The sequence below is a fragment of the Ornithodoros turicata genome, chromosome 7 (assembly GCF_037126465.1).
Source record: "Ornithodoros turicata isolate Travis chromosome 7, ASM3712646v1, whole genome shotgun sequence".
In the NCBI taxonomy this organism is placed as follows: Eukaryota; Metazoa; Arthropoda; class Arachnida; order Ixodida; family Argasidae; genus Ornithodoros; species Ornithodoros turicata.
This window is the reverse complement of record NC_088207.1, coordinates 11980493-12006349: the sequence shown is the minus strand read 5'-3', so window position 1 is coordinate 12006349 and position 25857 is coordinate 11980493. Positions and strand designations below refer to the sequence as shown.

The following is a 25857-nucleotide window of genomic DNA, read 5'->3' as shown; positions in this document are numbered from 1 at the left end:
CGCCCGTACGACGTCTCGTGACTCTTCTGGTTTCCGCCAATGGACTGCTGACATTCTCTCCCGGCCATGCGCAGCAGAGTTGATCCAGCGCTCGCTTTCAACATGCCTGAACAGACCTCTCGTCAAGATGCTGCATTACTTCATCGAATGCGCCTCGATGTGGCTTTCATAGCGCAGTGGCGCTACAGCTTGAGGCAAGTTGACTCTCCGCAATGCAGTCACTGCTGTGCTGTAGAAGATCTAGAGCATATTGTTCTCCATTGCCAACACTACCAGCCTTCCCGAGAGTACTCTCGGGATTCATTAACGAGCTGGACTCTCGCCCCCTCTCTCTCACAAAATTGCTTGGTCCCTGGCCACGTCCAGCCCACCAAAGCTCTGCCCTCAAAGCTCTCGTCACCTTTCTGGTTTCCTTAATGTGAAGGGGGCGCATTGTTTCATTCCTCGCATCACCACCAGCAATGGGATAGCGTATCGCCCCTAGCGATGGAACTCCTCATCTCATCATCCCCTAATCAAGTTGTTGTTGCTTACATTCCAGGCAGAAGTAGCTAGATCAGAGGTAATTCTTTTTATCTTCAACACAAACCCCAATCCAGACAAGTCTCACGTGCAACAAAAGCGGACATGCAGAGCCACCTATGAGTAAAGTTTCAAGGGCATGGAGCCACGCGTCTCTGAGACAGACGGCGTCTCTCGAGCTAAAAATGTCTCGTTTTGTCCCGTGTCTCATCTTGCCCCACCTTACCCTAGTCGTAGCGAGACGCGAACACATTCACCTCAGTCTGTCTAATGAATGTGCGATATTCTAGAAGACTGTTTCGAAGCTGCATGTACTTCAGCACTATCATTATAGTCCTTAGCTGTCGTCTGAAACACGACATGAGAACCATTCGCTTCATCGCTCGGCCTCACACGACGTACCTCATGTGCGTACCGGAAGGAGGCAACGGGGGGTGCCGTGTTCTCTACACCCGGGAGCTCCGATGTCGCTTGTCAAAATTGTGCAAGCGTTAGTCGATTATTCTCTGATGTCTTAATAGCAACCTCTGGGCACCCACACAGTGCGCAATGTCAACCTCCAGAAAGAAAAATTGGTAGGGGTAGCGGTTTGCACGCTTCCTCCCTCCCTATCCCGCCTGGAGAGCTTTGCCCCTTCGGAAAAAATTCCAGGGAGCGCCCATGCTCGTCCTGAATCATTTTCTGTAAAATAGTCATTTAGTGATGTCTTCAAAGTGCCATATTATGAATTTAAACAGTCCTCGAGAGCCGCGAGGCGGTAGGTGGTGCGCGGAATAGATGGCGAGTTACCGTACGTACCGTACGTTAACATATATCAAATTTTGATTCGTGGTGTGTTCTTTTTGTCGCAGGACAAGTTCCTGCTCCTGACATTCCACTCGTGCGTGATGAAGAGTGTGAGTATAATGTTATTGTGGGTTCGCATTGTTGTTGTGCATGCTATGGCTAGTTTTATTAAGTAGTTTTAGTAATTATATCATTCCGCGTATCGAATATCCGTGATTCTGATTTATTTCATACAGGGATTTTCCCAGCATCCCCTCCCCCCCCCCCCACCCCCACACGTCAATTTCGTTTGTGTTTTGAGTTTATAAGTCTTGTTTCGTCACCTGTCACTTAAGTTCATCTAGGTCATATTCATCGAACTTTCGAGTTTCGCATAGTGAACTACTCAGTGCGTCAGTAGCCCCATATTCAAAATGTGAGCAACTGCTCAGTAAAGCCCGTTAAAAAGATTGATGTTTATGGAGGACTGTATTTTGCGGAATCGGATCGTATTGATACGGTGTGGCGAAACAGAAAGAAAATGAGAAAGAGAAAGGGCGAACAAAAAGAGACTGGTGTGCTACGGACATAGAACTCTGCAAGGGTGTACATCTGCATGATTGATCAACCTCTGGGAAGTGTTGAGGATGCACCATGAGATCACTGTCATTGGCTGCCATATTAGTCCCGGCACGTGTCACACACACGTGAAGTATCTGTGTGTTCGCTGACTCGAGAACAAAATTCTCCTATTTTGTGAAGTAGGGGGCTTTCATTGTCCAATCTGGGATAGTTCCTTTTCTGCCTAGTAGATCATATTATGTAGTTTTTTTTTAATTGGTTACAGAATATTTATGAGAAGAAAAAAAACTAGCACAGCAAAACATCTTCTAGAACAGCGTATGCAACTACTGGACGACTAATTATCTAAAATTCAGTAATTAACGTATTAATTAGATGTTTCCTGGGAAATGCGAGATAGTAGAATTGGAGCGAGTCAAATTCAAATCCCTCTCCTTGGTTTTGTTTTTTATAGAAATTCTGTAGCGAATAAAAAAATACGCTGTATAAAAACAAAAGTTCGATCGACTCGTTTCATATTAAAAGAAAAGCATGTTACATGAAGTACACATTTTTCGAAAATGTTGCGTGAACGCTGTACCTAAAGCTGCACTTTCCGTTTCCTATTTTTATTTTTATTTTTGTGTGTGTGTGTGCGATGATGAATGTTCTTATGCAAATGATTTATGTTTTTAGCGGGTGAGAAAGAGTAAGTAGTTCCCTTGCAAAATCTTGAAACGGCACATCTGCGAGTGATCTGTGAGGAGTTTGACGCCACCATGCTTATGAAGCTACATAAGCTGATACCCGCTAGCAGTCGTTTTAAAATCAAGTCCACTGCTGCTCAGCCCCTCCCGTGACGTTTAACCGTCTCGAAGGGTACGGAGCGAACAGAAAATATAGTACTGTATTTACTTATGAAATATTTACGTTCCGCTCCGTGTGTAGGGCCGGTTTGTTTGTGTGTTTTACTGCCGGGCGATCAGCGTTCCGTTATGGGAGAACGCGCGTCCTGCGTAACTCATACATAACTGTAGCGATGTTTACCTTAATGTCAAAAGAAACGGAGAAGTCCAGGCCAAACATTCAGACAGCATAAGTGCTTCGAACGCGCGTCACCTCCCGTCCCGTTCTGCTGGGGGTCACTGTTAAAACAGAACTTCACCACATAGCACGCGCCTAGCCAACAGTCATTCCCAATGATATTATTATTATTCTGTGTCTCCATTTGGTGAAAATGGGTGGAGGCGCCTATCTGGGAGACCTTATGCTTGTCCCAGATAGCCCCCCTCCCCTCTTTTCAACGAATCATGACACAAAATGATATCAGCATGAGCGAATATCTTCTATTTGGTGCACGATGTAAAACCCCGAGACTAGGGAACACGAAGGGACAGACACAAACACGAAGTTGTGCCTGTCCCTTCGTGTTCCCAAGTCTCGGGCTGTTACATCATGCATCATCTTCACCAGCTCGCTTGCTTCCTAGCCATTTTTTCATATTCTATTCATTTTGTCCTAGTTTAGATGAAGCTGAGTGAGGACCTGCAAGATGGTCAGTGATTTACAGTTCCCAGTTTCGTGACGGTGAAACACCGCTAAATACGGTATCAATGTCAAATGCACCGACCATACAGCAACTTATTTCGAGATAATGATTGAGGGTGTTTCATCGCCAGTGCCCAAAGCCGATGTTGCTCCCGGTAATTTGGTTGACGAGTCTCACAGTGAGAACGTCAGTTCTACTTTCTCCAAAAAGTTTAGTATTTACGCACCGACCATTTCACAAACCGTCGTGGCGCAAGCCTATGGCGGTAGCCGGTAGCCTAGGCAAAACGTGATGAATATAATTTCTTCTTCGAGGACCTCTTTAGCATAATTGTATCTGAAGATACTAGAAAAGCTGCAGTACTAGTTCAGACAGTACGTTGTTACTGGATGAAGCGGACGCAGGATGTAGATTTCAGTGACGAAGCTATGTGCGCAGTGATGTGCCAAAAGGACGAAGGAACACGAGACAGTCAAAAACATGATGTTACAAGTGGCTGGAGTCAGAGAAATGCACCTATACAGTCTGCGCTTGCAAGCCAGGATTTTATGAGACATCAAACATCATCTACGTATCACTTACACGTGTTTTGACACAGACAGACGCGAGTGGCTGTATCTCCTTCTGCACTTTTAGATACATTATAAATGCTGTGGTTGCTTTTGTGCAGTTTGTCTCTACACTCATCGTTCGCGCCCGTGAAAGGTTTCACATTATTTGCACTTCGAAAATCAGCCCTTTTAATTACGTCTGTCGCCACGGGAGCTACGGTTCCACTTGATAATGCATAGAACGTGCGGCGGTGGTATCACGTCGGGTACTTCCAAGGCCGCCACTGGCGGCGCTGTAGCGACGGAGCAGCGCGCCCCGCTTAGGTGCCGCACGGTGACTATAGACCTCTACCTGTTTGTAAACAAATGACGTCATAATGTTCGACAGCGCCACGAGTTTGGTAGAGTTGAACTACGTTCAAAGCTAGTGGCGAACAAGGTCGCGCCTGAAAGCCACGGTCTTGAGGGGATTACGATGGTCTCTGAAAGGGACGCGACCTTCGGTCCTACTTTCGTTCAGCGAACAATTGCTCATTCGTGGAACCCAGCTTTCCCCTTCCGATCTGTTTTGGTTTCGGTCTGTCTACCAACGTCACCATGACGTTTGTCGGGTAGAGGTTTATTGCGATCCCAATGAAGGCTTCCTAGGCATGTTTGGCATTGCAAGTTCCGTGAGACTGCCTGCCTAGCACTAGTTGATCTTGCTCTTCCTTTTAAGGGCGAGAACAGTACTATGTTTGAAAGGTGATGTGGGCAAGATGTCGGTTGTCCCATCCTACAGTTGGCAATACAACTGCCTGTGCACTTCAACAAGACTGGCGTATACCCGTTCTTCGTTTTTGGGGCGGTACAGTGTTGTTTTTGTAATTGTATGCAACGTGGATCAAATAGGAGATCTGCAGAAATTAAAAAGGCAAAGAGAAGAGGGATGTAATATCAGTGATGAATAGTAACCCGGATGATGCTTTATTAGTACACGGACTTCCTGTTGGCGTTATCACAGAAATATTGGCTTGCCAATATGGGCAGCCTATATTGTTCCAATATGGATCCTAGTTGCACTCCCCGTATTGGACCAATATTGGCAGCCTAAATGGGTCCAATATTGGACCTATATTGGCGTGCTGATTGGGATATGACCAGAGTTATACGTAACGCGTTACTAGTAATTGGGTTACTAGTATACAATTACGTTTTCAGTAATTTTTAACGTAATCAATTAATTTTGTGAGCAAGTAATTTTCCAAGTAATTTGATTACAATTTTCGTTAATCAATTACTGACTCGATTACTTTTTTAACCTTCTATCAAGAATGACAACCCTTTTCAGCGAGCCAATCTGTTCTTGTGTTCCACCACGAGTCCGACTGAAGCAATGACGCAGAGGTCACTGTGACGGCCGTCTCTAGTCCACACGTATTTCATGCACACCACAGTAATATGATAATCCCTTACAACCGCGACCTACTGGAGCAACAGTAAGATAGGTGACTGTATTGATAAATTGTGCGGGCTGAACATAACAATTAGTAACAAATTCAAGCGGATGTTCCGACGCCTATACGGGCGTCTGTGTTGCGTACATATAGATGTAAATGTGTATATAAATATGTAACAAACGCGTGTATGTGTTTTGTATCTCGTTTTCAAATGTATTTGTGAATGTCACGTATCATATATGTTGATGTCTCATAATAGAATTTGCAACAAGAGCTGCATGGTTGCATTCACTGAAGGCTTTAGTATGGCCCACACTATAAAAGTAACTGGAAAAGTAATGCGTTACATTTTTAATCAGTAACGCATTACATTTTTGATGAAGTAATTTGTAACGGTAACGAATTACTTTTCACGGGGTAGTAACAGTAATTGTAATAATTACTTTTTACGAGTAACGTGTACAACTCTGGATATGACATTACAGTTTGCGCATGTGAATGCGTCGTTAACGGACTGGGCGTAGTTGCTCGCAGTGCTTCTGATGTGGTTAGTGTGTTGAATGTACTCGCATGTTTTGCTGCGCGGGAGGTTGAAGGGCTGTGTTCCATTGTGCTGGGTGATCGTTTTGCTGATTCTGGCGTTGACCAAAGAGTCTAGGTTTTTTTGCGCGTCGGAATGTTACCTGTATGGGAAGGGTGAATATACTCCAAAGTTCGTCATTGTTTTGGAGGAGGGGCTCGTGTTTCCGTAGAAGGCTTTAATCTTTGAAAGTGCGTAGGAATATCTAGTGGTCACGCTTATTTGAACGATGAAAGATGAGAGTCACTGAAAAGGTTAGCCAGCTGTAGAGATCGAACCCACATCTTCTGGATTACCGGTCCAGTTTATTTGGCTTGTATCAGGATCTTTTTGGTGTTCCAGACCCTCGCTTCGGGCCAATGCGAATGCCTTTCGACGGACTTCGGTTAGAAGGGAGTCTTGGTAGTCACTTTAGGCAAGTGTGCTGCAGAGTTTGTCGAGCTTCTCAGCATAATCTAAGTCGTTCGAACTAATTCTGCACAGTCTTACACTTTGCCCATTAGGAAGTCCAACCATGCAGTGGCGCGGATGGTGACTGTTAAAGTGAAAGTAACGTTGTTTTTCAGTTGGCTTTTTGTATAGGGTTGCGGTGAGGTTGCCGTTGTCTACCATTATTGTGGTGCCGAGAAAGTTGATTGAATCAGTTGAGTGTTGTGACGTGAACGTTATAGTGGTGCGTGCGGTGTTTAGGAGATCTGCGAACTTTCGAAATTCATGTTCCGCATATCGTCGGTATATCGAAGGTACATAGTGGTTCACCGGTTCGATATTAACAAATCGCAAAACACACTGAAAACTGTTCACGAATAAAATATGCCCAGACCTTTTTCTATGCTATCCCCTTCATCATCTGTCGACGCTGTTATCCTTTGCATGGCCGTTACTTTTTCTTCGCACATAAGCGTCGGCAGTGCCGGTGCTGTGGCGTGAGTTCATGACGTTTCATGGCTTTGAGATACTCGATGTGATGTTTAAACTGTTCGCCGACCCCTGTTGAGCCCGCCTTTGAGCCCGTGCTCCAAATGGAACAAATAGATCCCCAGTGCAATTCTACATTTCTGCAAAAGTTTTCTTGCTAAAAATTGGATCTCCCGAGTTCTACAAATATGTAGACGTGAAATCGTTTCCCTGCCTGATGTCTGACGTGTTTGGAAAGCTCGCATATACGTATGCGAGCAGTTCCATGTGATGAATGCCAACAAGACTAAGCTGAGGTCCCAGCTGTCTGATGACCACCTTCGAGCCTAGTTGAGCCCAATTGAACAGTTGAGAATAGTGACTGCGGTCAACCTACAAGTGGACCTCGGGAATCTGGTGTGAGGAAGAAGAGGCCTCAAGTGTCCTCAGCGCGTCATAAGGAGCGCGTCCTCCTGTAACCTTATTCAGGTTCAGTTTATTCCGAGGCGCATAGCCCCCTGCCCTTGGCTGTAATACAGTCGGTTTCGTCTGTTCTACTGCGTATTTCCTTCGGGCTTGTCTTCTAGACGATAGGATCGTAATCAACTGCATCAATGTATCGTCTGGAGAACGAGATATGTACGAGCTGAGGGAGTTGCAGTTACGCCACCCGCCCTCGGCCACGCGGTCCCCCAGATCAGAGTCAGTTTTTGTGTACGTTCACTATCTGCGCCCCACTACGATGTAGGCCAGGCCAATGCGACTCAGTTTCAGTTGGAGATCCCTGGGCTATAGGCAACTCGGCTAGCTGTGCAGTGCTATGGGTGGAGCTGATGGTGGCTTCCATGTATTCCAGGACATGGGTGGTAGCTGCAGGATTATGCTTGCTGTTCCTCATCGCCATCGTAGCCACCATTAAAGCAGGCTCCATTTTTGAACCAGGTTAGTTCATGCAGGCAATTTTTCAGTGTCTAGACTATATATGCAGTGAACGCAGTGTAGGACTCAAATGACGCAGTTCTTGCTGAATACATAGGGATACTGTGAGGGCTAGTATTTTCTCCATATATATATATATATACATATATACACACACACACACACACACACACACATATATATATATATATATATATAAGAAAAAATGGCGTTCCTTCACGAATTTTTTGCGGACAATCTATCGAACGGATTTTTGTTCTGAAAACGGCTTTGGTATCTGGAGACCGAAGAGATCAGATGTTCTCATTGGAGCAACTTCGTAGCTTTTATAATTAATAAGTTAATTATTGAAAGTTAATTAAGACATTGCCTTAGGAGTCTGTTAATGCCCCCTAGGGAGTGCCCTTCAGCATATGCTATATTGCAATTGATTTCATCTCGGAAAAAGTGATTGATATATTTTTAAAAAATCTGTTCACACTTAGCGTGGACACCCTGTACATATATATGTATAAGCAAAAGTAATATAGTAACACGTGGACGACAGATTACAGTTAAGTTAACAAAAACTAGTTTATTTAGTGGGTAATCTAACACAAAGATTATAATATACTACGAAACGTTTAAAAGAACGGTCGACGTTCGATCGCAGTGAAGCGCAAAACGACGCTCTTCCACACCCTTATCCACCAATGAATTATGTCCTTACACCAATGGATCACTCCAATGAATTATGTCCTTACACCATGGATCACACCAATGAATTACGTCCTTTTGCGCTTCACCGCGTCCAGCCGTGAAAAAATATGTAAACCGAAACCAATTAATTGCGGCAACAAATGACCCGCTTCGATTGCAGACTTTTTCTCTAAAAGGGGTCCAGTGAAGGTCCCAGAAGGGTAGTACCCATTTTAATGCCAACAGCGCCCTGCTTTAGAAGTTTTTTTTTTTTTACGAAGCTCATTTGAATCTTTACTTAAATAATGAGCGCCTCCCACTCATTGACACTGTGCACAGCTTGGTGGTATCGGACAGATACTTGTAAAAGAGAAAGTTCGTCGATTGGTGCAACCGTTCGCGAATTATTTAGCCCCGGCCCGGGTGTTTCAGTTAAATTCAGATTTAACTGAAACACCCGGTATATATATATATATATATATATATATATATTAACATACATATGTATATATATATAACTTTTTCTGCCAAAGGCAATCCATTTCTGTCTGTGGGAGACAAATTAACGAGGAAATTTGTCCTTACCTACTTACTGTGCTGATTTGTTACATAGGAGTAATACGACATTGCTGGTACATCTCAATCGTATACTAATTGTATTGACGTGAGCGGGGGCTCGTGCACTATGCTATATTTTAGAAGATGATGGCAGAACGTCAGTTGGGGGCGGCGATAATGACGAAGAAAAGACCACCAGAACCCCAGACAGCACGCTTCCAGGAACTAGGGCCAGCACAGCAACTACTACAACAACTACAACCACGACTACTACCACAACGACCACCACTACAACAACTACAACCACAACTACTACCACAACGACCACCACCACAACAACTACAACCACGACTACTACCACAACGACCACCACAACAACTACGACCACTACCACAACTACGACCACCACCACTAAAAGTAAGTAGGCTTTCTTGTTGATTTATGAGTCCTCAGGGAATCAGTGCCCGACAAATCCGACAAAGATCCGACACGAACCGTACTGTGACACGTAGAGCATACAATCAGAGCTTACTCGGTATAACAGTTTTCGAAGGCCGATTTTTATCCCTGCTACGAACAACACTGACCTAGTGTTGGCGGTACCCCGATCTTTATGTTGTTCATAAAGCTAGCAATGGGATAGAGTACCGGAGAATCTCCCAGTGAAACACTGCCCATACCCTGCGCTAAATGAAAATTGTGTTATTGACAGTAGCCGATATTGTGCGCTCATATATAAATGCGCCCCTCCCATGTCGGATACGCTTCCGCGCGGGCGCGACCCCTCCGTAGCCAGCAGCAGCCAGTTGAAGCTGGTTTGCCATTCATAGCCACTACTCAGTCCGTAGTCAAGTCAAGGTTAGCGAGAGCTAATAGTGAAAACAAGATGGCGAAATTATGACAGCCCTCTCGGCTACGCCGCATCACGGCTGCGTCGAATGCGTGTTTCCAAATTGTGGAATCGTTGTGACAGGTTACATCTTATATGTGATGGATTTTAATGTGGATTTAACTCGAGCTCCAAACAACATCGAGTACTCGAAAGTTGACGAGTCATCATTTGTCGAGTCGAGTTCGAGAGGAGTATGAGATCGACTCGACTCGAACTCGAATTTCGAGTACTCGCGCTGCCCTAATTGTCATGACAGTACGTGTTCATGGTTCACGCTGTATTACGTGCACCTTCAGGCGCTTTGTGGCAGCGGGGAAGTAGGTGGCTGAACACATTTTTACGGGAAGCAGATTTGAAAGAAAAGTACGTAAAACAATGCTGTAAACACACCTGCCATCCTATAGCAGATAGAGAAGCAGAAAGCAATCAAGCAAGAATACACACGAAAAACCTCAATAGAACGAAATTCACGAGTAAAAAGATTTGGTTGTACCTAAACCGACCAAGTGTGGGTGCATTCTGCTGGAAATAGCAACTACTTGAGTAGTTAGGAATCAAACGACGATGTGTACATGGGCGTAAAGCTTCATCTATGTATAAACGGTGTTTTGGGAACCTACGCATGCCGTACGCCGTTAGTACATATCTTCCGTACCGTCTTGATACGGTCCTGAAAGTGATTTCCATCGCGTGCCACAGAGGACACGCCAAGCTCTCACTGGCTTCACACCTAAGACCGTCACACCGCCGGACGCCCCCTGGTCTCTGCCTGTGCCACCCACCATCGCACGTCTTCCTGACCTCCAGGTCCGCAGAGACCATGTTCCTCCTCAAGTCCTTCGAGCCCATTTTTATGCTCTCGTAGATGCGAAGTTTTCTACCTCTGCTGCCGCTTACACGCTTTTGCCATTGTTAAAGCGCATCATGTTGACATGTTCCTCGACATTTTGAATGGTGTCCACCCAAATATCCAATTTACCTGTGAAAGGGAAAGCGGAAGCGAACTCCCCTTTTTGGATGTCCTTGTGAAGAGGAGTGCTTCGGGTGGCCTGGCTACGACGGTGTTTAGGAAGGAATGTGAAACAGGGCTAACGTTACATTATGAGTCAGCAGACCCACTGGAGCACAAAAGAGCAGTGGCCCGTTCCCTAATGTCTAGATCATGAACCATTCCGTCAAGTCCTAAAGCGAAACAAAATGAGATCGGGACCGTGAAGGAGAACCTGAGAAGCAGGTGCTATCCTGAAGCGCTCCTGAATGACGTACATGATAGAGTACAAGAAAACCGCCGACGTGACGAAAGGGCCAAGGAGAAACAGTTGTTTGTCACGCTACCATATATTAAAGGGGGTGTCAGAGCCCATCAGGCGCATTTTAGCTGATGTAAACATCAGGGCGGCGTCCAAGCCTAAGGCCACCCTGAAGAACTAAGCCATCCCAAAGATGAAGTTGTTTACCGTGTCTCATGCCATGATTGTTCTATGACATACATTGGTGAAACGGGCCGTAAAGTGAAAACTAGGATGAAAGAACATAGATACGACATTGAAAAGAACCCAGGTAAGCCTACGGAGTTGTGTGAACACGTGGGAAGGACGGGGCATACGGTTGGATTGGAGTCACCAGATATCTTAGCCCGTGAAAGTCGGGGGGGGGGGGGGGTGCGACGGAACCTTGAGTCATGGTTTATCAAAACAACAACAGGCTGCATGAATAAACATCCAGGGCCACTTCCGGATAGATATAGCCCCCTGTTTAAAAAGAGTTAACGGTCGACAGTCTTCTGTTCTGAAGATGAACCCTGCATGGGCTTCGAAACGTTACAACGTCTATTTTCTAAGATGCTGTTTTTTATTGTGTTGTGCTACCGGTGCGGAAAGTTCAAATAAAATGACAAACCCCGGTACTTGGATTATCTTCTCCGGTAAGCTGGACATATGTGGGACTGATACTATGATCAATCCCCAAGTTGAGTGGTGCGGCCTATCGGAGTGACTCGGAAGAAGAAGATAACACCCGTATTCACCAGCAGACTTAAACCAGTGTCTTACTGATGTCGGGATTAAATCGATCACGTGATCTCGCCGGCTATGAAAAGCAGTCCAAAGGTTGTCCACGACACATGCGCATTATTCACATTGTCACGAGATGGTTGAGGGGAGGAAGAAAGTAGCAGACGACAGTACTGCGAAGAGGAAGGTTCCCGTTAGTTTTTTGATTATGAGGTTGTTAACGGAAGAGAAATTCAGGCGGCGCTGGCGTTGGTGCAGGTGGTTGCGGGTCAGGGTGTCTGTAATCGGCGGTTAGGCCTACCTCTGTATTTGTTAATGAAAAGCTCTGCGACATGTGGTTGATATGGTCGCTAAAAAGTGTACATAGAGAGCGTTTGCCATGTTATTCGAAAGGCAGCAGTATGTGTCCTCGCACAGGTGATCGTTGTGCTTTTGTCGGTGTTCGGTCGTTGACAGTGGTTGCGTATAGTAACTTTATTCGCATCGACCATCGCTTGTTTATCGTCTGTTGTGCAACCTGTGTGGTGAACTGCAACGATCAAGATAGCCTCTCGATTGCTGGGGCACTCCAGCAGCGTCTTTTATACGCTTTCGAGCTGATATTCGCAACGCGTGTGCCATTGCTTGATCACTGTAGGCTATGTAAACAGGAATAACACTGATGCAAGGGTGTCCTTATCCTGCATGGGACTCCCACACGCATAACTTTTACGGTGTCATAGTTGTAAGAAATCGATGTGGTACTTTTAACGTTTCACAAATCTGCAACGCGTTAGAGCATCTCTTTGCTCTTTGGAGCGCGACTCGTACGGAAAACGTACTCAGGGTGCTGCCTTGTTTACGTCGTCGTCCTGTGTGTGTTTTTTGTTTGTTTAACGTTGTTTCCGTCATGTTACCCAGAGCGTCCCTGCTTGTGAGCGTGGAAGTAGTTGCCAGTGTCGTAAACCCCCGTCAGTGTTGCTGTGCTTAACGCTGACCTCTTTTATTTCTGCATTTCAGCATATAAGATTACTGTACAAAATCATTAAGCACTAAATGTATTGTTCTGTTCATCCAACAAAGATTCATCATTACGACGTGTTTGTGTCTTGCTCTGACGAAATTTCACAAAATGGGAACATACCTAATGTAAATGTTTGTCATTACAGTAACTGAGCGTACTTGCCATACTTGTCGTCTGATATTATGCACTTGACATCACAAACGTCGTAATTGGTACATGAACCATGGACAGAAAATATAGGTGCTAAAATGAACCAAATTATCTAATAAAGAAGGAGGTCTTACATCGATTTCAACAGTGGTGTTTCAATGATGGAGTAAACAGGAATGAACCAAAGAAAGCACACGCAATAACTGCTGCAAAAAGCCTGTGCTGCTATTTTGTTCAATAATTGCATTGTGCTTATTTGTTCAAAGGCATCTATTATTGAGCAAACAGTTTTATGCACCTGGTTCGGGACTTATCTATTTTTCCGTGCTCATTCTTTACAAGCTTCTCTCTCGACTTCGTACTGCCACTGTAAACAATTCCACTGGCCTTATCATCCTACCATTACATGCGAAACCTTCACCACCGCCAATGCCTAAACACTCCCCACATATCACTCGGCACATATTCTCCTGGTGATGAGGTGGAGGTAGGAAGCTTTCCAGTAATAAATGTATGTCGTGGGGTCCCGCATTGCAACAGCATTCAGGGACTGTTTCGAGTGACAGATTAATAGATGTAAGAATTATTTGTCATAGTGCTGGTGACACATCCTTAGTTACATCAGAACTTTGTGACCGTAGTATGCCCATATTCTGTTCATTCTCCACTCACTACTGTGCTGCTCGCGACACGGTTGTCTAAAATGGCGTGTCAGTAGTTCTGCAGCACATATTTCCTTGATTGCCCTCGAAAATGTTGTTCCAATATTGTATTTAGAAGTGGACCATATGCTCCACGTGTCTCTTACTCGAAATAAATGGTGTTGTAACACCTCGAGATTTGAGATGGGATAAACCACGGGGTGCTGGATTTCAGACAACCGTGTCGCAAGCAGTACATTGAGGGGTGTTTAGGGGTGGAGTGCAAGTCAAGCCAGAGGATATCTGGTATGAAATGACAGTACCCGTTTTGTGTAGGTAATGTACAGGACATGTCATACAGGAAAAACCGTGGACACTTAGCATACACCTGAGCTGGTAACAAACAAGCTCTAACCCGCTCCTCATGTGTTCGTTTTTTGGGAGTTACTCTGCAAGAAAACCTTAATTGGCAGCCACACATTGACTCTGTTAGAAGCAGAATTACTCCAGGACTCTACGCCCTTGCTCGTATCAAAAACCTGGTTCCCATCCACATCTTGCGTGCTGTATACTATGCCCTCGTTCATTCTCATCTTGCCTGCGCCCTCGAGGTATACGGGCTCACATATTCCAGTAACTTGCATCCGTTGCTCATAGCACAGAAGCGGGCACTTCGGTTAATCTTCTCGCTGGGGCCTCGTGACTCTGTTTCTTTTGCCTTCCCCTACATGCGGATACTCAACATCTATAAACTTCTCAGATGTAAACTAGCAAGCATCATGCACAACTTATCCTACTCACCTTCTAGTAGGCACCAAATCCCCGTACAGAACTACAACACCCCTTACCCACTTAGGCATACAATGTACACTCTACAATACTCTACTAGTCGTACCAACTACGGCTTCTTCTCTATTTTTTCCTTCCGTGGTCAACTGTGGCACGAGCTGCCACGTCAATTACGCTTCACTTCAAACTCCGGGAACAGGCCATTAGGGATAATTGTCTTCATATGACATAAACCGTGTTTTGTTTGACAATTTGTTTCTCGGCTATAAATGCTTTGTTTTTGTTTGTTTGTTTGTTCTTCACATGTATGATCTTTCTTTTATCATTTGACTTTTTCCGCTTGAGATTTTGTGCATTTCATATTGTGTCACATTGTTTATTTTCTTTTTGGCTACAAATAGCTTGTTTTATAGGTATCAACTCCCTTTTGCTGAATGGCATATGTACTTACTCTTTGCTTTCGGTTTGACTACTTTGTTATTATCAAAATAACACGTATTCCCGTTTTTCGTTTGCTGCTTAACCTCCACCTTCATCTTTTTTTTTTTTTTTTTGTCTGAACAATCCTCACAAGACTCATGTAAGATTGTTATATACCCATGTTTCTTCCTGGGCTGTACGACAGGTCTTGCTCTCTCAGCCCAATTTTTTATGTACTTGTACCGTACCATTTCTAAGCAATAATAATAATAATAAGACAGGCACGACACAGCCATATTAGAGGCATGTGGCATTCTCGATAAATGGAAGCATGATTGCAATATGGATGCAGGGGTATATGATAAATCATGTTGCATGATTCCATAGGGATGTGTTTTTCCATTCTTAAGGTTTACCTTTACAGGATATGAGGCTACACAACAAAAGCACACATATCACACCAGTGCAAAGCTGCAGTGCCGTCGAGCAATTTTTAACAGTCCTACCTCACAAAATGATGCAGAACAGCGTGCATACATTTTTGCCTGAAAGAAAAACCTTGAGCTTCAAGAGACACAAAAGGACACCGTATTTTTTTTTTTTTTTTGCTTAGCGCTATATTCTCACTGAACACATGAGCAGATGGATGAAATCTGTGGCCATATGACAGCTATCAGCAACGTAAAAGAAAAGCTCGTGTAACATTCGTGCATGTTTACCCTGCTTTCCCAGGCAGCACGCAATATCGGTTCAATATTGACACTATCCCGGTTTCACTGGGCCTAAGGAGGCCCCATCAAGTCAATAAAGAACCAAGAAATGGCACTTTATTGGCTGTATTGGCGTTATGTTGGCTCAACCGGAAGTATGGAAAACTGAATATCATGTTAGAAAATGACCAATATACCATTGTTATTGCAGTTTGAGGCCACGTCGCCCATATAATTATGCTCTGGAGTTGCTCAATGAACGATGGTGCCTCACTGGCGTTACATTGGTTTGCCATCAAACCAAAGTGCCAATGCAGGCAGCTTTCAATCAATGCACCTTCATTGGCACTCCATTGGTAACCCTCGGTGGAAAATGGCTGTACTTAAATACTGCTAACATATGCGTTATGTGAGGGGTAAAAACCAGGATAGGACTTATAAAATATAACTTGTGGTCCCGCGAAATATTCTGGCAACAAATAATCCTTATTTGTACGGTCGATATACTTCTGATTTTGAAATTATTCGAGTAACACACTTCAAGACACGCACAATAAAATATCGGTTTTACTGGCGGCGAAGCAAAGAACGCCAGTGGAAGCGGCAGTTGAAATAAAAAACACAATTCTTGATAGGGATGAATATTGCTGTTATAGGTTAGGCGCCTCGAATTACTTACAAATTGGTTGTAAGTTGCTAAGACGTATGCCTTAGAGTATGTATTAGAGTTATGCTACCTTGAACACCAGGTGCGGGTTGTGCGTAAAACTTGGTAACTTTGCCAATGATTCTGGCTGTTACAGCGATGCTCCCAATGAAGGCTGCTGAGGGATGCTCGCATATACTTTCTTTGACGGGTTGTTCTATGGGACTACCCATACCCTAGACCAAGGGGGATCTTACTATCTCACCCCCGCGTGCCGCCGATGGCAAAGTTGCAGTATCTACACAAAAATTATAACGAAACAAATGAAAGAAAAAATAATTATTTGTAATATGATGCGTTCCTGTTGTCGTGCTACATTTTGAAACCAATTAAAACAAGACTAGTTACTATAAGTACCATTCATATTTTTCACTGGCTCACCACGGGCTTGCAACATTGGACCAATATTGGCAGTTTCATTGGCGCAAATCGGACCGAGTTGCACGGCCAATATTGGACCAATGTAACTTATATTGGCTGCCAATGCTGGACCGATATTGGACCAATGATGGTGTGCTGCTTGGGTTAGCACTGTCATCGATTCCCACACTAAAGACATAAGCACAGAAATAAACCACGTGGTCATGTGGAAGCTGTCAATAACGTAAAAGAACGATAGGTACTGTTAACATGGGTCCATGTTCTCCCACGTGCTCGTGTGCTCAGTGTAGATATAAATTGCTGCACTGGCTGGAAAAATCTGTACCGATGTTAACGCAAGCTAATTCTTTCTTTTAAGTAGTTGACAACTGTCATGTGGCCATTACAATTTATCCATGTGCTCATGCTACAGTATGGCAGAACCACATTTCCAGTTTCATGTTGCATGTACCAGTTGACTACTATTATAATTGTCAATACCATCTATTGATGAGTCTATAGCCTATGTTTTGTTATGTTCATCTGAAAGGTGCTATATGCAGTGATTGCAGCTCATGTAAGGGTGATGTAAGCCGAGTTAGGGTGCTTCAAGGTCTCTGTACACATTCCCCTTTATTCCTGTTCAATTCAACTATTGCAGTACGATACTTCAGGTATATTAATGGAGTCAGCATGTGGACTGTAGCAAGGATTTTTTCCCCTTTTGCGCCGTTGCTCACCTATGTTCTCATGTGGCCGGGCAACTAGTTGAGCAGGATATCGAGAGTGCACGCGTCTACGAAAAAAAGTCACCCTTGTGGAACTACGTAACAGCCTTTATTGTCTGGATATAAACACAAAGCCCACGAATACAAAGTTGTTGTGATGAATGAGTCCATATCAGATAATTTTCGAGAAGGGATCTTCAGAATATCTGTGCTTATACAATGCACAAAAGTTGTCAGTGATTGGTCATGGTTATGCACCTGCAATAGTTAACCTTGAAAAGTAATGACGCTTCCAAAATGTTTGCAGCCTCCTTTAGCACATTCCTGTGTAGCGTCATTTGCAGAAGCAGCAGTAGCAGCAGTATATCTACTGTTAACAGGTGATAAATCAATACAGAAGTAAGCTTCTGTCTCTTTGAATGTCTTCTAATGTAGCAGTAGCAAGACGATACCTGAAGAACCGTTCTTCATTGGTCTGTTCTGCTGTGGCATGCTGAAATTAGTAAAGCACACATTTCAGTTTCATCTATGCTTGCATGTGAATCCAGGGGAAATGGGGACCTCGTCCGCTTTTGTTTCGATATTTGCATAATAGTGTGACGTGTCGGAACGACAACGATGACTGGCGCGTGATGTGTGCTCGTACTGTTTTCTCGTACTTATCCAGCTTTGCTACACCTTTCGTGGAGGTGCGGGAGGAACGTAAAACCTGCTCAAATTTCGTGTTCAGTGTTGTGCGACAGCATGCAATATCTCCGTGCCTTTATAGTATCCGCACAACAGCCGCAAGACCCTAAAGCACTTTATGATCAGTCCTATTGCATTGTTAGATAGGCTTAATGATTAGACACGCTGCGAAGAGACGACACCACGAAGTGATACTCGGATGGTTGATAAACATGCCAGTCAATAATGCCCTTCAATTTCTCGATCGGGGCTCGCAACAACCATCTAGCATGTTATTGCTCTTACTGTACAATAACGGGGGCGCTCACAGTGTGTATCCCAGGAGATGACACTCGTAAAAAGCGCCAGCATTATACTAGTACTTTGTTTTTGAAGATGCACATTGACGTTCAGCCATCCGCACGCTCTCTCGGCCCCTTGGATCGGTATAGGATTTTGTCCAATGGGCAATGGCACATGTCGATGTCACTCTCTTTGACCACACTCTGAGGGTGTTTTTTACGTTTGCCAAGCAAGAGTTCGCAATAGTTACTTCTAAAAACAACTGCCGCATTTCGTGCCCCCGGTCTAGCGTTTCGCCGTTTTCTTTACCAACCGTGCATTTAAACCGATTCTGCTTAATTTTTACCAGTTAACTTCGAATCAGTGCAACGTCGCTTACCGCAGCCACTCTGCGATAGTTTTTTCAACACACACAATCACAGTAGTTGCAACGGACTTAGACCGACGTTAAACCCTTCCCATAGTTCAAAATACGTCCCGTTCAAATGTATGGGGCTTAAACCACCAGTTTAGTAGCCTGGGTAGATGATCGAAACGAAATATTCGAGGCAAATATGCGTCCCATTGTGATAAAAGCCGTCCCCTGGGCGCTTCATATAACTATATCAATCAAAACTTACCCAAGATTTGATTAAAAATTCTTCGTTAACTGGGCATTTGGCCTACCGGCCACCATCGCTTCTCGCACACTCTGGCGAAATGAGCATGCGCCGTGCAGGAAGCTCGCTATGAGCGGTGCCATAGGCTTCACAGCAGCATGCGGTACAGCATGCGGTGGTGATCCAGGATTGGCGAATGAAAGTCTCACGTGATCGATTTAAACCCGACGTCACTAAACCCATGGTCTAAGGAAGTGTGTGAATACAGGTAGACATGTTTAACGAAAGAAAGAGAGGACTCCGACTTAACGTAACAAACAAACAAACTTTAAGCAGACGTTTCGCCTGTCATACGATGGGCATCATCAGTGCAAGACTGAGCGGGAGAGCTGACAACCAGTCGCTATTTAAGGAGATGACTGAAGGCGGAATAACTTTTTGTGGCGTCCAAGGACGAGGTATGGGCCGTCGTAGACAGCTGCAAAGGGGCGCGAACGGCATCCCAACACACACAGACACGGGTTGCAGAGGTCATAGCTTTGCTATCGGCCCTTCATATCATGCAGGTTGGCGAGCCGTATTCCTAAAGCAACGATAAAGAAACCCGAAGGTAAACGCAATCACCAAGTGAACCTGTCGATGAAAACATGAGGGCGTTAAGAGGGGAATTAAAGGGGCGGGGCGACTGTTTTTTAGGCGTCGCTTCCCAGGGCACTCTGACGAGATGCGAAAGGCTAGCGGCAATTTGAGCGGCCCGAAATGGGATATTTTCCCAAATTATTTCCCCTCCTTGCTTTTGTACCACGAAATTAATTTTTCCATCGTGGGCTAAACCCGACCCGTTCTTCCCGAATCTGTCGAAAAAAATGCTAGGTTGACTAGGCAATTTCCAGACTTTATTTCGAAAAATTAAATTTCCCATGGCGAAAAATTCATAAAAGTGTTCTCACACGATGGCAAAAACTCTCGAAACTCGAATAACATTGACCCCATAATTTTCCGACCTGTAGATATTTAAATATAATGTTTTGACACCTTACGTGAGACACCCTTGAGAATGAAACAGTATTTCGTGCCACGTTAAATGCCGGGTGACTGCACCTTTAAGGAGCTGTGAACAAATCAGACCACATTCCACCTGTGACGTTATTGTGGAAAGCGAAGACTCGCTCGCAGGTGCGATTTTGCTTCTTGTACCCCACATACAATGTCATTTTCTCCCCCTTACTTTGTGTTGCCGCTAATGACCTTGTATTTTTACAGGCCCTTTCACGCCCCAACAGCTGCAGATACTTACCAAGGTGCGATCGGAACCAGGCATCCATCTCTATGAGACTGTGAGTTCATCTTGCTCCTCTATGAATGTAGCCTTCCTAACTATAGTTTAAATATAGAGTGTATAGACTGTAGACTGTAAGTAGATTGTATCCAGGAAAGTGACACGAAATGCTACCTTTGGAAGGAAAGGAGACATCAGTTACGCAACGCACATGGTCTTTTGGATAGAATACGGATATGCAAAAGGCTCATAAAAGTGATCTCATAAAAGTTAATCGATGGCGACAGGCAACCGTTACCTACTACTATTTGCGATACGTTACCGGCGTAGTTTTTCAATTTTTAACATGCCACCCTCATAGTGATAATTATTTGTCTAAACGACTCAGCCGAATGTTTTGGTTCCAGTAAACATCTGTTGACATTAGCAGTGCAGTGAATTGTCTAACGCTGCAGATTGTTTAGTGGTGTCCCCCAGACCTAGTCCATTTCGGTTTAAAAAAGGTACGAGAGAAATAGACTATTTTCGCGTGCGTGCCATCTCGACTCGTGCAGCAATTATGAAGATAAGGAAGGCCAGCACAAATAGTCGTGACTATAACGTTTTGTCAGCAAGCATCACATTGTAAGCAAAGCATCACATGCTTTTAAGGGTCTTGTTTCAGATCCCTCACCAGTTTATACCTGGAAAAAAAGAGACGTGCTACTTACGAACGATGCCCGTAGGACTTATAAAGAAGACAACATACACGCATGTCTTTGAGTACACGAACGTGGAAAACGAGTAAGTGGAGGCTGAATAGTACCCCCAAGAACACAATGACTTCCTAGGTACGTCCGGGGAAAGTCATCAGCGGACAGGGCTAACATCCCCAGGACTTCCCTACTAGGTCCTCAATTTGTTAGAAATGTGACAAAGTGAGACTCCCCGTCATATCCTCAGGACCTCCTATGGGAGATACCAAATGACGCGGCTAGTACAGTTCTGGGAGCAAGCAGATACCTTAGTGAATTATTTATTTTGGGAAGTGAGGGCACATTTGCAGCACCCAGTCAGCGTGTGTGTGTTTTTTATATATTTTCAACCTCGGTCACCAGCTACCATTCGTGGTTTCTCATCTGTATTTCGTTCAGCGTATTTCTCATCACAAACAATGAGTGTCACAGCTTAAAAGGCAAAAAAAAAAGAGATATATATAAGAGGCCCCCAGGTCACTAAAACCTGCGAAACCGCTTAGAAAGGCATATGATGCAGCAGCATTTCCTTTCCAAGACAGAACAGATACAAGTTATTGCTTGACTTCCGAACTTCAGCAGATTCTGGAGTCCTCTTCGCATCTCAGTCAAACCAAAGGGTGAGGTATCTAAGTTTAACTTGATTTCGCACATAACCAACAATGAAGTGAGAAATTCCTTGGAGTATTAAATCGCTAGCAAGGTAGTGTCCGTGTTTCTTACTGCTTTGGTTTGATGCATGCATAGTAAGTGAAGCTTGAGCAGTGAAACGCTATTATTTTTTGTCTCTTCGGGAAATAAAAGGCTCCACGCAACCTCCTGCCAGGGACCCTTTGCGGACACTCATGGAACAAGACCGCAGTGAAAGGTCTAGCAAACTGTATTTTAGTGCACGTCAAACGCTGCACATGGACGAATTCCTTTAAAATCCGACGATCAGTATTTGCGTCCCTATATCTCTTTTTATTTTATATTTTTGTTCGTTTTTTTTTAATATTTATGCATGAGCACTCCTTCTTTGATTGTATTGGATAATGAGAAATAAATCGGGAAGTTGATTACTGGCTAGCAGATATTAAAATGCACAACGCAGTATTAAAATAATTTACTTCTCCTGTGCTTGTCCTCCGGTTGACGACCGCAGGATGTACGCAAATGACAATCACTGGAAGCTCCTATGATGACAGCCTGTGGACCTCCTCCGTTCATCCCATCACGGACGAGGACGTGATGACACTTTGAGGACATCCTGAGGATCGCGTGTGTTCTTGGGGACGTGCTTTGTAATATGGCTGAACAGATGTTGCACATAACAGCGAGCTTATGTAGCCAGAACACTGAGCAGAAAACGCATATATAAGTCACTTGTTCTTGTTTTTCTCTCAGAATCGACATCTAATGAGAGAATCTAATGAGAAAAGAAGAGAAAAAAAACAGAGTCAATGTGATAAGAGTTTCTGTCATTCCCAGTCATCACGTGAATAACTAATGTGTCAAAGAATTATGAACGTCTACTGTGGGCTGATGTGATCGAATTGTATATACTGTCGGAGCTGTCGTTGCACTGTATTGCACAGTAGTGACAAGGACGCCTCGTGGCGATCCAACAAGTACCCATTATGTGACACGTTGAGCTAGAGACACACACGTCGTCGACGTTCGTGCATACGGCGCAACATCCGCGAAGTTAGTTATGATTGTTTCAGTCGTAAGGGAAACATTCAAGAGTGCCAGAGGCGGGACGATGCTTGCCCAGTTGAAAAAAAAGGAACTGGTTCAATTCGACATTTTCCCATTCAAATAAATTGGAATTCCCGTTGTGTTTTTGTCTCCCAGTGGACTGAAACCATTTGCAATCAGTTGGTCCCCCATTTCAAATAACTGGCATGCTCAGGCTTAACAATTGCATGGTCCCATGGTCGCTCTCCAATTCACTTCAAATGGATAGAACAAGTGGTCCAGGTGGACTCAGTTGGGTCTCCAATTGGAAACATGTAACCTTGCCGGGTCAGCCACGGAGGGCTACACGGAAGGCTACAGCTATGGTTTCACCGGGGAACACGACACACGATCATATGCAGAAAATAACAACTTGTTGTTGTCAGACTAGTCTTCTTGACAGGAATTGCTCAGAACAAAGTACTTGACAATGGTCATTTTCAAAGAACAACACAACAGGTTTTTATTAAAAAGCTATAACTATCTGGCTATAGCCATTAAAAAGCTATAGCTATATACGTCATAAGGGGGCTCAGATAAACATACATATCTATCGAGTACCTTAGTTGAGATTGAGAGTTCAGGAAATTCACAACTGTCTTATGCACGAGCCGCTTGTCCTTTCTCGTGGCTCAGCTGGTGCACGAGTGCGAAGAGAAAATTCTACACAGAACACAGAAGCTGACGGCACAGATACAATGATGTTCATGTTTGAAAAACCTGACAAAACACTTTATTGATGGAGCTAAACAAACGACGCAATCGATGCCAACGTGACGTTGGTGTAGACATGACGATGAGAGCATCAAGGTTTCGGTTCCAAACTGAAGTGAAAGCCTTGCTCGTTCGGTGTAGAACCACGAACTTCATTTGCCGCTATGCCGCTATCCAGCTGTGGCTATGAAACCTAATTTACGCATTTTCTGTTATTTATACTGAAAAATCTCGCCATTCGAAGGACGAACTAATCTATACAATGACGAAATTAAATAAACCATTGTTGATTACTGGTCGCATTAATAGATTAGGTACACATGCGCTAACTAATTGTATTGAAAACACTCACCAACACATCACTTTATTTACAACTTTACATTGGAATCAGGTGCCTGTTGCGCCAACAGTGGGTAATTGTCTGCCAGTTGGGATGACTAGTTGGAGACAGAGACCGAATGGAACTGGAGTTCCCTATGAGAGCGTCCAAGTTGAACCCATAATGTTCAAATCAGTGTCCAGTGGGAGGGCATGAAACAAAATGGACCTCAATTCCCATCAAAACACTATTTCCTGCGGATGTTCGAAATAGATCCCAACGTCCATGTCCTGAAACGAATATCAGATTGACATCTTTGGGAGCTTACATGAATTGACGTCCCTAACCGTACATCCGCAGGATGTACCGCAACGGTCGTTTGAAGAATTGTCCGAATGGGATTCCTGACGGGATGCATGTTGCATGGAACATTATCAGAGGAGAGAGAGAGACATGGCAGGTGTGTCGCGGCGTGAATTCGACTCTCGCTGAACCAACTGAATGCCTCAAATCAAAAGCAGTAAGAAGCACAGACGTTAACGTTATAATGAGTGAATACGCAAAGCTGTTCTTCAGTCCAGTGTCATCAGTATACGCAATCGCATTGAACTTACACATCTCGCCCTTTAGTTTGACTCGCAGGCAAACATGACTCGAATTTGTGGAAGCTCACGGGACAAGCATTATATAGTATCTGTTTTCGCTTTGGAAAGGTATGCCTCTGCCTTTCTAAGTTCATGGTTATAAGAACTTTTTTGCGTTTTAAAGCTTCGCACTCATTGTCCGTAACGGAAATACTAGGAAGAAACAAAGAGGAGCAACTGAGGAAGAAAGATGCAGTGGCCGGAGCTGAAACACAGCGGTAGAAAGAAAAAACGCCTATTAAGAATGTATCCACTAGTAGTACAGATTCGTCCCCCACAAGAACGATTTTTTTCTAATTCAGTCTAGGGATTTCTAATCGAAAGCCGGTCAGTTCGAATCCAGGTCAAGCCACTTCTAAGTCCTCTAGTTGGTCGGTCAGAGATACACCTCTTCATGCTCATTGCTCGATCCAGGTTGTGCCCCTTCACGATGATCCCTCCAGTGCCTACTTGATTGGCTACCCTTCATTGCCGCCCTATCAACTCACGTGCTCATGGACACAAAAATGGTCTATTCGATTCACTTCAAAGTCTGATCATAGGCTTCCGCATTGCTCACCTGTCTATTGTCCAGGGATTCCACTCATTTCTAAGCCTAGTGATTGGCTCAGGATCTCATTGGCTACCTCTCATACATGATGATAAACCCATTAGTCATTTCTAGTCACCGGTTACTCGCTCACACGCTCGAACGAACAACGGAACGAACGCCCCAGGGAAGCTCCTAATACCGACGGCAGTAACTGCAGAGTACACATTCCCGTCGTCGGCTAGAGTCAACATTGATAAGAGGCAAGTTACTTCTTACTGTGCTATGGTTGCTATGGTTTCTGATAATACAGTGGCTTCGGCCTCGCCTGCGTGCCAATTGCAAGATAACATCTGCAACATTGGACTCTTTATCGTGGTGCGCGTTCTATGCAAAGACGTTGCAGGCTTGGTGGACACCGGAGCAGCTGTTTTGGCGACACGACCATCCACGATTGGTGCCGGGAGCGGAACATCTCCGTACGGACGACCAGGACTCGCCTAAGACTCGCCTCTCATGCAGTTGTACCTGCCGGTGGTGTGGTACACCTTACCATGACCGTCGATGGGCATTGGTCAGACAACGCTTTGTTCACCTTCCTGGACTGGCAGGAGCAATTATCCTGGGACGCGACTTCATTATTCAGATGGGTCTTGTCCTGGACTTAAGTCGCAGAGGCTACCAGCGTGCATGCAGCAGTACCTTCTACCCATTCCTGGTGTGGACAACACCTGGTGCAGACCCATATGCCAGATTGGTGAAGGAACCTAGGACTACTGCTCAAAGCAAAACCGAGAATCGACTGGCCACCTAAGCAGCGATTAACCTAAGCGATGAACGTAAGCAGCAAGCCGCTGGTGTACTTCGCGGTGCCGGACCATCACTGCCCGTTGGAGATCAT

General features: G+C 44.5%; 1 protein-coding gene across 1 annotated transcript in view; it reads left to right on the top strand.

Annotated features, from left to right (window-relative positions):
• Positions 1-25857, top strand: part of LOC135400460 (uncharacterized) — a 73720-nt gene that overhangs the window by 10102 nt on the left and 37761 nt on the right. The window contains exons 3-7 of the mRNA XM_064632293.1: positions 1374-1418; positions 7721-7806; positions 9181-9456; positions 20282-20355; positions 20962-21080. Of these exons, the coding sequence (XP_064488363.1) occupies positions 21013-21080 (68 nt within the window). The 5' untranslated portion in view covers positions 1374-1418; positions 7721-7806; positions 9181-9456; positions 20282-20355; positions 20962-21012. The remainder of the gene's footprint in view (positions 1-1373; positions 1419-7720; positions 7807-9180; positions 9457-20281; positions 20356-20961; positions 21081-25857) is intronic.